At 39.9% G+C, this 15,196-nt stretch overlaps 1 protein-coding gene across 1 annotated transcript in view; it reads left to right on the forward strand.

Moving 5' to 3' along the window:
* The first annotated feature begins 213 nt into the window (after nt 1-213).
* Nucleotides 214-15,196, forward strand: part of KIF24 (kinesin family member 24) — a 45,136-nt gene continuing 30,153 nt past the window's right edge. Inside the window, exons 1-3 of the mRNA XM_040963829.1 lie at nt 214-357; nt 603-1,250; nt 7,751-7,940. Coding sequence (XP_040819763.1) covers nt 308-357; nt 603-1,250; nt 7,751-7,940 — 888 coding nt within the window. The 5' untranslated portion in view covers nt 214-307. The remainder of the gene's footprint in view (nt 358-602; nt 1,251-7,750; nt 7,941-15,196) is intronic.

Consider the following 15,196-nt stretch of genomic DNA (forward strand, 5'->3'; position numbering starts at 1 on the left):
TTAGTGGCAATGTTTTAAAATAGTCTGAAATCCTGAATTAATTGGTTCTGAATTGATGTTTCTATTTCTGCTTAACTGATTTTTGCCAGTATTCAGCACATATACGTCCAGTTTCGTTTGGGCTGTGTTAGTTTATAATTCCGTGTGGTCTTCTATTTGATTCTACTTTCTATTCTGAAAGAGTTCTTAGCCTTTGTTCATTAATCACAGGAAACAGTTGTGCGACATGCCTTGACATTAAGTTGAATATCTAAAATTAGTCCCTGTATAATCAGTAGCTGAGAACAAGGTTTCAGTAGTTTGTGGCATGTGTCAAAACGACATTGCAAGATTGGAAGGAACTCTGCCTAGAAATAAGTAAGTATTATGTGTATTTCTGCTTATCTTTGTATCTAATTAAAAGGCTACTTTTGTTAAGTAGATGAATCAAGTAGATGTTACTATAAAGCTTCATATGCTGTACAAAGTGCTTATTTGCTATGGTGTTATTCAGTCATTTCAAAAGAAAATACATTTATTGACAACTTAATATAAGGATGTCTTTCAACATGTTTTTTGGTTTTCTTTACTTCAAATGAACTACTCTTTTTTTTCTCTCTCAGAGTTTATAAAAACCAATTCACAAAAATGGCATCCTGGTTATATGAATGTCTTTGTGAAGCTGAACTTTCACAGTATTATCCTCATTTTACTGCTCTTGGCCTTCAGAAAGTAGATGAATTAGCCAAGATTACAATGAAGGACTACACCAAATTGGGAGTTCGTGACATGAATGACCGCAAACGTCTCTTCCAACTTATCAAAATCATTAAGATTATGCAGGAAAAAGATAAAGCAGCCATTAGCCCAAAGAATTCCCTTCAGACAAACAGCCTGTATACCAAACCCTATGAATTCAAATCTGGCCCTCGCAGACAATTAAATTTTGATTCTCCTACTAACAAGGAAAGCAGAACTCCCAGCAGTATTGGTTTTGAAACGTGCAGTTTGTCAAATTTCCCTACAACTGAACAGAAGTATACTCATCTAAAAGTTCTGGAACACATGTTGCCAGGTGATTCGCAGTACCATACAAAAACAAGAACTCTGAACGCCACAACTGCTGATTCCTATGTGCAAACAAAAATCAACTCTTCATTCTCCTCATCAAATCCCTTTTCTCCAATATTGGGAGATTGTGACATTCCTGTTATTCAAAGAGTCTGTCGTGAATCAGGATATAACTATGGAATTCCTCATTCCTGTGTCAGGTAAGAATTTTCTATGCTTTATTTCTGTTTTAGAGAAACAGCAACCTTGGGCAGGGATAGATCTGCCCTTCATGACCAGAAGAGAGCAATTCCTTATTTACAGTAAATGAATATAACAAAAATGATAGTGAACAGCTTTGGAATTAATAGTAGGAATGCCTGGATGGGAGACAGTGAGGTATTATACGAAGCTTTCCAGATGGGAGAAAGATGATATTGTTCGTGGGCATCAAACAGCTGCTCTTTGCCAGATCGGTTACTCCTATAGCAGATCTATTTCTATTATTTATTGTAGTGTAACATGATATATCTGGTGCATCTGTGAAAGTGAAATGTTGACTGATTTTCTATAATGGAAACAGAAAGAGATTACAAAATCTTCAGGATTTATTTATTTAATTATTTAGTAAGGCCATCAAATTCACTCAAACCAACCAGGAGGCTTACAGCTTAGTTAAAAACCAAAGAGATGTAGTTGAATGAAGTCAGTCTTTGGAGCAACTTATTTGCATGCATTGTCAGATGATCCTGATTTTTGGGTGCTTTCTGTAATTCTAGCCAAGGAAAACATGATGCTTGTGATTACAAAGAATCAGAACATTTGGTGAAGATCTGAATTTGAGAGAGTGATGCTCAGTTATTTTCACCTAGTGCTTTGGGTTACATTTTGAAATAAGATTCCTAGAAAGGTGAAATATCAATCTGCTAGTAACTGGTATAACAGGAAATGCGTTCTTAAAGAAAAAGCTGTTGCTGGATTTATGTTATAAGTTATCTGTATAAGTTGTGGGGAAATAAAATTGTTAAGCTCTATTTTCTTTTTAAAATATCATTTGTAATAAGATATGAAAGGTTTCATAGCATTTCATAACCAATTCTTTTACTCAAAAAAAAAAACTTGGTTTTAAAGCTAAAAGATAGCACCCTTAGTAATCTGAAAACTTTGTTTCTTCTAGTTAAACACAGAATATGTAATACTATTTGCTTCTGATGATTCTTCGAGAACTAGATTGCCACATGACTGTGAAAATGATTATTGCTATCCTGTTGATTAGTTCATTGTGAAAGAACACTTTGACTACTACCATCTTTTATTGAGCAACACAAAAAATTAAATTAAAATGACTTACTAAGATATTACTTTGAGCCTGGCATGGTAACCTAATGGCTAAAGTCCTCACCTTGCACACCCAGGATCCCTACAGACACCGATTGGTGTCCAGGCTGCTCCACTTCTCTTCCAGCTCCCTACTTGTGCCCTGGGAAGGCAGAGGGGCCCAGCCCAAGGCCTTGAGACCCTGCACCCATGTGAGAGACCCAGAGGAGGCTCCAGGCTCCTGGCTACTGGCTTCGGATTGACTCCGCTCTGGCCACTGTAGCCGCTTGGAGAGTGAACCAACGGATGGAGGATCTTTCCCTCTGTCTCTCCTTCAGTCTGTAGATCTGACTTTCCAATTAACCCCCATCAAGATTAAATGGATACTTTAGTTTAGAAATTGTCATTTTGTTTATTTGACAAAAATTAAGTACCCTCTCTGCTAGGCTCAGTTCTTTTTTTTTTTTTCTTTTCTTTTTTTTTTTTTTTTTAAAGATTTATTTTTATTATTTTTTATTGGAAAGGCGGATATACAGAGAGGAGAGACAGAGAGGAAGATCTTCCATCCGATGATTCACTCCCCAAGTGAGCCGCAACGGGCCGATACTATGCCGATCCGAAGCCAGGAGCCTCTTCCGGGTCTCCCACGCGGGTGCAGGGTCCCAAAGCTTTGGGCCGTCCTCAACTGCTTTCCCAGGCCACAGGCAGGGAGCTGGAAGGGAAGCGGGGCTGCCGGGATTAGAACCGGCGCCCATATGGGATCCCGGGCGTGCAAGGCGAGGACTTAACCACTTGCGCCACCGCGCCGGGCCCTAGGCTCAGTTCTATATAAGAATATTTTAAGTACCCTATAGATGTTTGGAAATGACAGAGCCAGAGTAGAGTCTGTTGGACTGTGCTTTCTTACATTATTTTTCCTGTTTAAAAGATTATGTTATGGGACCCGGCACAATACAATAGCGGCTAAAGTCCTCACCTTGAATGAGCCGGAATCCCATATGGCTGCCGGTTCTAATCCCAGCAGCCCCGCTTCCCATCCAGCTCCCTGCCTATGGCCTGGAAGAGCAGTTGAGGATGGCCCAGAGGTTTGGGTTCTTACACCTGCGTGGGAGACCCGGAGGAAGCTCTTGTCTCCTGGCTTTGGATTGTCTCAGCTCCAACCGTTGTAGCCGCTTGGGGAGGGAACCATCTGATGAAAGATCTTCCTCTCTGCTTATCTGCCTTTCCAATAAAAATAAATTAAAAAAAAGTTATGTTAGGGAGGTGAAGATAAGAAGGGACATTTTCTCCAATGATCTTCAATATTGTCTTCTCACCCTGACCCCAAGTAGTAGTCAGGGTTTTGGAACCATGCAAAATCCTCTTACCAGCTTAAGAATTACTGTTAGGGAATCAGCCAAAGAAATTCTCTGGTTACCTCAAAGCAGATTTTTACTTATTAGATACTCAAAAAGTTGAAAATAAATGGCTTGCCTCAGGACTTTAATAAAAATGTAACACATTTATATTCTAGAAAAGAGTAAGCATTAAAGCTGGCTTTTTTTTTTAAAAGGTTTTATATTTTTATTGCAAAGTCAGACATACAGAGAGAAATATCTTCCATCCTTTGATCCACTCCCCAAGTGGCCACAACCGCTGGTGCTGCACCGATCCAAAGCCAGGAGCCTGGATCCTCTTCCGGGTCTCACATGCGGGTGCAAGGTCCAAGGCTTTGGGCGGTCCTCAACTGCTTTCCCAGGCCACAAAGAGGGAGCTGGATGGGAAGTGGAACCACCGGGATTAGAACCGGCGCCCATATAAGATCCCGGCAGGTTCAAGGTGAGGACTTTAGCCGCTAGGGCACGGCACTGGGCCCGAAGCTGGCTTCTTTAAAAAGATGAACAGGCATTCCTTCTTTCCCTTTGAATTTAAGAACTACAGGTCTTTTTTTCATTGACTACTCATCTTGAGTTCTCTTTACATTTTCAGAAGATTTAGGGACAGGTATTTGGTTTTACAGTTAAGATGAAACCTAGGAGTTCAGGCACAGTAGTCCAGTGGCCAAAGTTCTCACGTTGCACATACCTGGAGTCTGTATGGGTATCAGTTTGTGTCCCAACTGCTCTACTTCCCATCTGGCTCCCTGCGTGTGGGCTGGGAAAGCAGTGAAAAATGGCCCAGAGCTTTGGGATCCTGCACCTGTGTGTGAGACCCGGAAGAATCTCCTGACTTCTGGCTTCTAATCAGCTCAGCGCCGACCTTTGTAGCCACTGGGGAGTGAACCAGCAGTCGGAAGATCTTTCTGTCTTTTCTTTTTATATCTACCTTTCCAATGAAAAGCAATGAATCTTTAAAAAAAAATAAGATAAATTAACAAGAAAATAAAACAAAAAATAATAAATAAGACGAAGATGAAAGCTAGGATACCTGGGTATACGGGAGTTTTTTTTTGTTGTGGTTCTGGCTTTGTCTTCCAGTACCAGCCCTGGGAGGCAGCAGGTGATGGCATGAGTAGTTGGATTTCTGCTAGCCGTGTGGGAGGGCTGGGCTATGAGCATCTGGGAAATAAGCCAGTGGATCTCACACTTGTGCTCTGTTTTTCTGCCTCCTATTGAAAAAAGTTCTAGGGTGAATAAAGGTCAATATTTTTCCTGTGCTCTTGGATTAGTTGCATATGATTAGATTATTAATGAGAGGCTTTGACACAAGAACCACTTTTTAAGTGATGCAGTAGGGGCTGGAGTCTAAATAGGTTAGGCTGTGGCCTGCTTCACTGACATCCTGCATTGGAATGCTCGTTAGTCCTGGCTACTGTTTCCAACCTGATTCCTGCTAATGTAGAAAACATGGCATGAATATTTGTGTCTCTACCACCCATGTGAGAGATCAGGGTGGAGTTCCTGACTCATAGTATTGGCCTGGACCTTTCTGTTACAGTGAGTAGAAGACCTCTCTCTGTCTTTCCCTCTGTATCATTTGACCTTTCAAATAAATGGATCTTTTCTAAAAAGCTTATTTTTAAATGATACATTATAATTTCCTTTCTTGTGAAATTCAAATATATAAAAATTTTTTTTAAATACTTTATTTTAGACATTTTCTTTGTAGGGCCTGGTGCGGTAGCCCAGCAGCTGAATTCCTCACCTTGCGTGTGCCAGGATCTCATATGGGCACTGGTTCTAATCCCCGCCGCCCTGCTTCCCATCAAGCTCCCTGCTTGTGGCCTGGGAAAGGCAGTCGAGGATGGCCCAAAGCATTGGGACCCGGCACCAATGCAGGTGACCCAGAGGAAGCCCCTGGCTCCTGGGTTTGAACTGGCTCAGCCTCTGGCCATTGTGTCTACTTAGGGAGTGAATCAGTGGACGGAAGATCTTTCTCTCTGTCTCTCATTCTCTCTGTATATATGACTTTGCAATAAAAATTAAAAAAAATCTAAAAATAATTATTTCTAGGGTTTTGTTTTTTGCTAATTTACATTCTGGCAAAAAATAATATTCCAGTCACTTGGAAGGTTCAGAAAATCAAAATTGACATGAAGCAATTATATAGAACAGGAGCTTATATTAGCCCTATTATGAAAGGATTTTTAAGGACTGTTAATAAAATTTTATCATGTGAAAGAGGGAGTAGTTTGTTTTGCTAAAGCATTCTTAGTACATGAGCCAAAGGCGTTGATCCTGATAAAACACCTGTGTTCAAGAACCCTGTTTTCTTGCTTCCTAGTTTTAGAGGAGTTTCTAATAAATGGTCAATTCTTAGATGAGACTGTCATTAGGTTCAGCGAGTAAACTTGGTGAACTTTGCATCCCTAAGCAAAGGAATATCACTCTAAATGTTAAGGTTGAGTAGTTCACTGAAACCAATGAAAGAACGCATCTGAATAGAAGGTTGAATTGAAGGTGAATAGCCATAAAATTTTTCTGGAAAGACTTGATTGTGTTTTAATACACAAACACACACACGTGTCAGGAGTGCATAAAAAGAGGAAGTAGGAAACATTGAGAGCAAAAGAATATATCTGAGAGGAACAGTAGAAATATTGATACTTAGCACCTACTTTATGGAATTTACAGGCAGGATAAAAATTGTACTAATGATTAAGAAAGTGGTAAATATGAAAAAATAACTGGATTGAAAGGTAATAAGAGGCATGGGATTGGGTTGTGTAAAGGTCTTAGAGAGATGGTAACAACATATTGCGTTAGATTGGGGGAATTAACCAACCTGAGTTTTGGGAATGTAAGGAGCGTTCACCATTAGCAAATCATGTATAGAAGCCGAATATGTCTCAGAGCTAGAACAGTTCCTGAAGGGATTTTTCTTTTGTGTTGTTTTGTTCTATATAAAAATTGATGAAGTAGGGATGGATATAGAAGTAATTGGGATTTAGCTAATGAAAGAATCTTCTAGAGAGAGAATCTGACCTAGTGATTAAGAGTCCCGTCTCATATTTGTAGTCTCTGGGTTTCAGCCTTTGTTTGAGTCCACTGCTGGTTCCTGATTCCAGCTTCATGCTAATGAATGATCTGGGAAGCCACAGGGGGAACTTAAGTAACAGGATCCCTACTATCCCTGTAGGAAACTTGAATTGGGTTCCCAACTCACAGCTTCAGCTGGGCCCAGCCTCAGCTACTGCAGACATTGGGGAAGTGAACCAACAACTAGGATTTCCTCCATCATACTGCCTGTTTCTTTCTCTTGTTTCTACCTCTTAAATAAATGAACAAATATACTTTAAATTATTTTTAAAATAGCTTTCACAGTGGTTCATTTTAAATATATACTTTCACTTTTTTTTTTCCACTTGAAAGGCAGAGAGATTTTTTTCATCTATTGGTTCACACCACAAACACCTGTAGCAGCCAAGACTGGGACAGGCTGAAGCCAGGAGCACTGAACGCAATCCGAGTGAGGAATCCAAGTATTTGAGCCTTTGCTTGCCACCTCCCCACATGCCCATCAGTAGGGAACTTGGATTGGCGGTAGAGCCCAGAGTGGAATCCGACACTCCAGTCAGAAATGTGGACATCCCAAGCAGCATCTTAACTGCTAAGCCAACTAATCACCCCAATATGTAACATGTGAAACTCTATCATGCTCAGGGGTGAGTATTGGCACAGTGGGTAAAGCCACCATTGAGGATGTCCATGGCTGGTTACTCTGCTTCAGATTCCACTTCTTGCTAATGTATGCTGGTAGTCAGTGAATGGTGGATCAGATACCTGAGCCCCAGCTACCCTTGTGGAATACCCAAATAGAGTTCTGGAGTCTTGGCTTCACCCTGGCATGACCTTGGAAAATCTTTTCTTTCTCTGTCACTTCGCCTTTCAAATAAATGAAAATAAGTAAATAGATGTTAATATTATTCCTAATACTACAACAAAATATACTGTTATTAATTAAAGCCTGTTTACCAACATACCAGACAGAACACCTCAGAGAAAGAGAAAACTTGGACTGAGATGGAGAAAATCAGAGTTTGTGTTCGCAAGCGCCCTCTGGCCCTAAGGGAAGTACGTCGTGGAGAAATTAATATCATTACTGTAGAAGACAAAGAAACTCTACTTGTACATGAGAAAAAAGAAGCAGTCAATCTCACACAATATATCCTGCAGGTGAGATATTTTGGTGTTTGTGTTAGAAATTAATATCAGATTTGCCAGTTTTTTGCTTTTTTGTTTGAATAATAGCATATAAATTCTCAAATTTAGTTTCTGGTTTGAGTGTTGACATTCCTGTTATGAAATCATTGGTATCTGGGGTCTTCATTCTTTAATGATATGGTGCAGTAAGAAATACAGAAACATAATTCCTCTACTTGCGTCAGTTATGTATACATTTACTTGCATACTGTATGTGAATTTATTATATATATTAAGCAAAAAGAAAAATGAGAGCATAAGAAGAATTTAAGTGAAGTAGTTGTCATAGGACCAGTCACTGAGTAGACACCCAAGAGTGACTACCAAGTGATCCCTCTTGCCTGCATCTCGCAATGTGGATTTCTTACTCTGCTGAGTACAGCAACAAGCTCCGAATTGCCAGCCAACTGCTTATTTTGAGTCTCAGCTGTTTGGGTTTAGGCTTAATTGGTAGAAATTTGGCTCTGATTAGGTTACCGTGCACAAGGCCAACTTGAGGTAATATAATCAAAGGATATGATTCCTTAGCACAGAGTTTAAATAAAACAGACATACGGTGTTCATTACCTGATAGAACGATTAAAGAATCCAGTGAAGGAGCTTACACCTTGCTCCAACTGGTAAGTACCTTGCAGTAACTCTTCAATCTCCTAAAGGAACAGGAAACTCCACAGATCATAATTTAGGTACTCCAAAATTGTTATTAATCTAGGAGGCTAGATAACCCACCTGATGTTAGATTCAGAAATTTCTGTTACTCAGAATTTGCCTCCCTCAACATTGATACTGTATTCTCTCCACTCCTAATAGTCGCCTGCCTGGAAATGCAGTGTCTGGTAGGAAAAAAAAAAAAATATATATATATGGTATTCTAGAAATTCACCTTAGTCAGCTGAAATCTTACTCTACTGGAATAAATCTATTAACACTGAAGTCAATTTGTTAACACTTGCCCCTTGTTTCAAACTTGGCATTGTTCTTTTTTTCCTTGGTTACCAAAATACTGTTTCACTGAGACAGTCCAAATAATCCACTGATTCTTTCTATGGCACTAAATTACTAGACTGGTGTAAAACCAATCCAGTCACTTTAACAGCTTTATTGATTGTTGATCAATGCAGAGCCTGTTAGGTCTCAGTGGGAGATATTTATTTTCAAGATGGTCTAAATGACCAATTAGTTGTAATGCTGTTTAGTTCTATGGCTACTTATACCCATAAGATTAGCTATATCCAATCACTGGCTATCCAAGACTTCTTAATGATGCTGTGTCACAGTAATTCCCTCAAGGAGACGCCGTCTTATCTCTTGTATTTTCCCATTATTTCTAAACACAATATCCGTACTACTTTGTCATTACCGCTGCTCAATACTTATTGAATACCTATAGTTACCATGGCACTTTCTCTGCTGTTTGAACTTTGGACCTTTGCTCTCATAGGTCAAAGTCCTTACCTGTCAATGCTATAATAAAAAAACTCGTGGGAAGACTAATTTTCTCATTTTCCTTCCTCAAAGAGAAAAAAGAAAAGGTTCATAGCAAGTGGATGCTAAATAAGTATTGATTCTATATTCTTTGGGTTTTATTTCTAAACTTATTTAGGAATTACAACAGTAGGTCTGTGTGCCTAATTAAATATTATATCTTTTTATAAAAGGCTTATTTTTTTTATTTGAAAGGAATAGTTAAAGAGGAGAGAGAGAGAGATATCTTCCAACCACTGGTTTGTTTTCCCCATGGCCTCAAAGGTTGGAACTGTACAAGTCCACAGCCTAGGTCTCCCACATTGGTATAAGGACCCCAGTACTTGGGCCATCTTCTGCTCATTCTCTGGCCATTAGCAAGGAGCAGGATCAGAAGCAGAGCAGATAAGACTTGAACTGCACCCATATGGGATGCTGGCACTGCAGTAAGAAGCTTACCTTGCTATACCGTAATATTGGCCACAATATTATGTCTTTTCAAGTTTTTTTACTTAGTAACATGTAATGTGCTATCCTATATAATGTTAACAGGAGTAAAAAATAACAATTATGTGTTTCAAGTTCTTAAAAATACATGTAGAAAGGCCCAGTGGCCTAGTGACTAAATCCTAGTTTTGCAACCACTGGGATTCCATGTGGGCACCAGTTTGTGTCCCAGCTGCTCCCTAGTTGTGGCCTGGGAAAGCAGTCGAGGATGGCCTAAAGCCTTGGGACCCTGTATCCATGTGGGAGACTTGGAAGAAACTCCCAGCTCCTGGATTCAGATCAGCTTAGCCACAGCCATTGTGGCTACTTGGAAAGTGAACCAACAGATGGAAGATCTTTATCTCTTTATCTCTGTGTTTCCTTATCTCTCCAAATCTGCCTTTCTGGGGACCGGCGCCACGACCTAGTGGCTAAAGTCCTCACCTAGAATGCGCCAGGAGCCCATATGAGCACTGGGTCTACTCCCGGTGGCTCCACTTCCCATCAAGCTCCCAGCTTGTGGCTTGGGAAAGCAGTCTAGGACGGCCCAAAGCCTTGGACCCTGCATCTACATGGGAGACCTGGAGGAAGTTCCTGGATCCTGGCTTTGGATCAGCTCAGCTCCAGCTGTTGTGATCACTTGGGGAGTGAATCATCTGACGGAAGATCTTTCTGTCTCTCCTCCTCTCTGTGTCTGACTTTGCAATAAAAATAAATTTTTTTAAAAAAATCTGCCTTTCCAATAAATAAAAAAGCTTTAAAGATATATACACACACATATATTATATTTGTAATATATATTATATAACATGAAAATGTTATATACTATTTATATATTTATATGTGTGTGTAGATGTAGGAAAAAGACTGAGTTGAAGGATATAAAAATTTGCAAGGCAAAGAGATGGGACTGGTATTATTGGCACAGTGGGTTAGGCTGCTACCAAAGTCCTATAAGGGCACCAATTTGAGTCTCAGTCACTCTGTTTCTACTCCAGCTCCCTGCTACGGTGCCTGGAAAAGCAGTGGAAGACAGCCTAAGTGCTTGAGGACCCAGATGGAATTTCTGGCTCCTGGCTTTGGCCTGTCCTTACCCTGGCCATTGCAACCATTTGGGGAATGGAATAGCAGATGGAAGATTTCTGTGTCTCCCCTTCTCTCTCTCTCTAACTTTGCCTTCTGGATAGTTAATCTTCAAAAACGAAAAAGTTTACAGGTAATTTCAGTTTCATCTTTATTTTAGTCCATATTTTTGATATTTTCTACTGTTAATTGAGTTTAAAAAAATTTTAGTGTTGAGTTGGCACAGCAGGACAAACCGCTGTTTGCAGTGCCAGCATCCCTCTTTGGAGCTCTGGTTTGAGTTCCCGCTGTGCTGCTTCTGATCCAGCTATCTGCTAGTGTACCCATATTGGCAGCAGATGGTTGGGCTCCTGCCACTCACGTGGGAGATCCCAATAGAGTTTCTGCCTCCTACCTTCATCCTGCCCCGTGCCCATCATTGGAGCTGCTTGGGGAGCGAGCTAGCAGAGGATGTGTCTCTTTCTCTTCCTCTCTTTCACTCTGTCTCTTGCTCTGCCTTTCAAACAAACAAACAAACAGAAAACACTAAAAATTTTTGAATAGGATAGATTCACCTATTTTAAAATTTAAAAAAATAAAATAGGTTTATATACACACACACACACACACACAAATCAAAAGGTACAGAAAGATAACAGTAAAAAATGTACTTCTAATCCCATTTTCTTCTTTGAAAGCAATCAGTATTATCTATTCTAAGTATATTTTTCCAGAGGTATTCTATAAATTCATAAGGCAATTTATGAAACAAACTTTAAAAGCTGTTAAATTTTGACCATATCAAAACTAAAATGAGGATTGAAATTGGTTCAACCTCATTGATAAAATGTAACCAAATGAAAGTATATGATGCAGAGGAAATTATGAATTATATGCATGTTAATTACATTAAAATCTTTCAAGTTCCTACATCTCATGAAGGGTGTTTGAAGCACTGGAAAAAACAATGTCTAAATCCTGTTGAAAGATACCAGTTTTGTTGATTAGTAAATGTTAAAGTTATTTATGAGCATCTATGGGAGAAGAAGAAATGCCATATACTCAGTGAAATAGTAATAAAAATAAAACAAAATATTCCTTCTGACACGTATTTTTTGAAACATGTTAAATATTTGTATGTCTGTAGATATCTGTAGATAACTTTGTTTTGATATCATATTTAAGAATAAAAACCTATTATAATGTTTGAACAATAATTTGTCTACTTGCTTAGAGACCAGATATGAATTCTACATAAATCATGTTTATTAAAGCTAGATTTAACAAATACATTTACCTTATTTATTTTTTGAAAGCTTAGTCACAAGTGTAATGAACTCATCCATCTCTCAGCTTCAACACTTAACATTTTAGTGTTCTTAAAATATTACATTTTTAGAACACTTAAAGTTCATAAGATTTATTTTTTTTTTTATCGGAAAGTCAGATATACAGAGAGGAGGAAAGACAAAGTGGAAGATCTTCCATCCATTGATTCATTCCCCAAGCGGCCGCAATGGTGAGAACTGAGCTAATCTGAAGTCAGGAGCCAAGAACATCCTCCTGGCCTCCCACACGGGTGCAGGGTCCCAAGTCCTTGGGTTGTCCTCGACTGCTTTCCCAGGCCACAAGCAGGGAGCTGGATGGGAAACAGGACTGGCAGGATCAAAACCAGCATCCATATGGGATCCCAGCACATTCAAGGCAAGGACTTTAGCTGCTAGACTACCACGCAGGACCCTGTTTTCTCACTTTAACTTGGACTCTATAATTGGTGAACTTGATTTTGTGCTCCCAGTTCCTTCTCAGATGCCCCATTAGATTTACTTTCTATTGTAAAGGCACACAAGACAGAATGAACTTAGTGTACAGTGAACCACAGTAAATTGATACAAGTTCAGTTTTCTGAATCTTTGCATATAATTCAGTAAAGAATTCATTCTTAGGCCGACACTGTGGCGTAGTAGCTTAAGCCTCTGTCTGCAGTGTCTGTATTCCATGTGGATACCGGTTCAAGTCCTGACTGCTCCACTTCCAATCCAGCTCCCTGCTAAAAGGCCTAGGAAAGCAGCAGAGGATGGGCCCAAGTGCTTGGGACCCTGCACCTACATGTGAGACCTGGAAGAAGCTGCTGGCTCCTGGCTCTTGGCCTGGTCCAGGCCTGGCAGTTGCGGTCATTTTGAGGAGTGGACCTGTAGTTTCTTCCTTCTCTCTATATAAATTTGCCTTGCAAATAAGAATTTTTAAAAAATCATTTTTTATTTAATTTGTTTCAAAAGCAGAGATATAGAAAAAAAGAGACGGTCATGGATGGAGATAGAGACACACAGAGTTGCCATCTACTAGCCACTCTCCAAAAGAATTCTTTTAATATTTAGAGAGGGCCAAAAGATGACAAGGGTCTAACCTCCAATTCATAGTGCCTGGACTGTCATCATGTCTCAGTCAAACTTGAAATTATTATTATTTCCTAATCAGATACAGTTGGGCTGTCAACACAGTAAGCCTCTAAATTATGTGACTAATTATGGCTGCTGAATTCATGCTTTCCAGACCAATCAGTGGAGGTCTCCTATGTTTTTTTCTGGATTATCATGATTTTCAATGTGGAAGGCATCTTCAACCCCTTTCTCTCTCTAGTTCCCCATTTTCAGTTGGTTGTCAAATTTCTCATGTGTCCATCTCCTCATTTCTGTTATTTTTATCCAATTTAGACTTTGCATACCTCATTACTTTTGCTTGAGTCCCTGTTCTTACTTCATTCACTGTGAAGCCAAATCAATGCAGTAGAATGGCTCAGGGTATCCTTCCCCTTGCAAAGCCCTTCACTGTTTCCCCACTATCTACTTAATTAAATGTGCACATTATATACACTCCCTTGAGCTTGGTGATGAAGAATCTGTGACACGTCCTAGCTCATTAGTCTAGCCTTTCTACCTCACTCTTCTTCTTTCTTACCTCCTCTATTTTAGCCGCATTAATCTTTACTTTCCCTAAACATTAATAGTTAACTCTTTCTCCTTAAATTCCTTGATCATGCTTCTGTCGCAAGAACAGCTTCCCTCCATCTGTCTCCTTCCCTACTCTTCTGCTTCCTGGCCCATTCTCGTTACAGTCTTTCTCCTGGTGTCTGCCAGTCTGAGGGAATATGTTTTCCGTTTGAATTCCACCCGTACTTTACCTGGTCTGCTTGTAGTGATTTGTATGCTTATAGATTAACATCCTTAGAATCATATCCTGGGCTCCCAGTGCCTATTGTTAACATTCTAGCAGTTAGGCAATAAATGTTCATAGGATTAAAAGCCATGTAATTTATTTTTTCAAAGATTTATTTATTTTTATTAAAAAGTCAGAGAGGAGGAGAAACAGAGAGGAAGGAGAAGATCTTCTGTCCGATGATTCATCCCCCAAGTGAGCACAACAGTCGGTACTATGCCAATCTGGAGCCAGGAGCCAGGAACTTCCTCCAGGTCTCCCATGAGGGTACAGGATCCCAAAGCATTGTGCCGTCCTTGACTGCTTTCCCAGGGCACAAGCAGGGAGCTGGTTGGGAAGTGGAGCTGCCAGGATTAGAACCAACGCCCATATGGGCTCCTGGCATGTCCAAGGTGAGGACTTTAGCCGCTAGGCCACGCCACCGGGCCCAAAAGCTATGTAATTTATATAGAATGGCAATCTTCCCCTAAGACTCCCCCAGATTTTCAGATATGCTGGCATGAACTGCGCCATGTGAATAATACTCATAGCATATCCTTTCCTGTATCTAAGGGGACTCAATTTAATACTCACCAATTTGCATCCCTTAGGAATGAACAAATATTCTGTTTTTATATTCTAAAACATGTCTGTAGATAGTTAAGCAAAAGAAAATCCTGTCATTGAACAGTTATTGAATGCCTGTTTATCTTGAAGTTTGTCATACCTTCAATTTTGTTTTTAACATTTATTTTTATTGGAGAGGCAGATTTACAGAGAGAAGGAGAGAAAAAGGGAAAGATCTTCTGTCCACTAGTTCACTCTCCAAGTGGCTGCAATGGCTGGAGCTGAGCCAATCTGAAGCCAGGAACCAGGAATTTTCTCTGGGTCTCCCATGTGGGTGTAGGATCCTAAGGCTTTAGGCCATCCTCCACTGCTTTCCCAGGCCACAAAAACAGGGAGCAGAAATGGAAGTGGAGCATCTGGGATACAAACCAGTACCCATATGGCATTGTGGTGCT

This window comes from Ochotona curzoniae, unplaced genomic scaffold (genome assembly GCF_017591425.1).
Source record: "Ochotona curzoniae isolate NIBS_2020 unplaced genomic scaffold, NIBS_Ocur_1.0 scaffold_3208, whole genome shotgun sequence".
In the NCBI taxonomy this organism is placed as follows: domain Eukaryota; kingdom Metazoa; phylum Chordata; class Mammalia; order Lagomorpha; family Ochotonidae; genus Ochotona; species Ochotona curzoniae.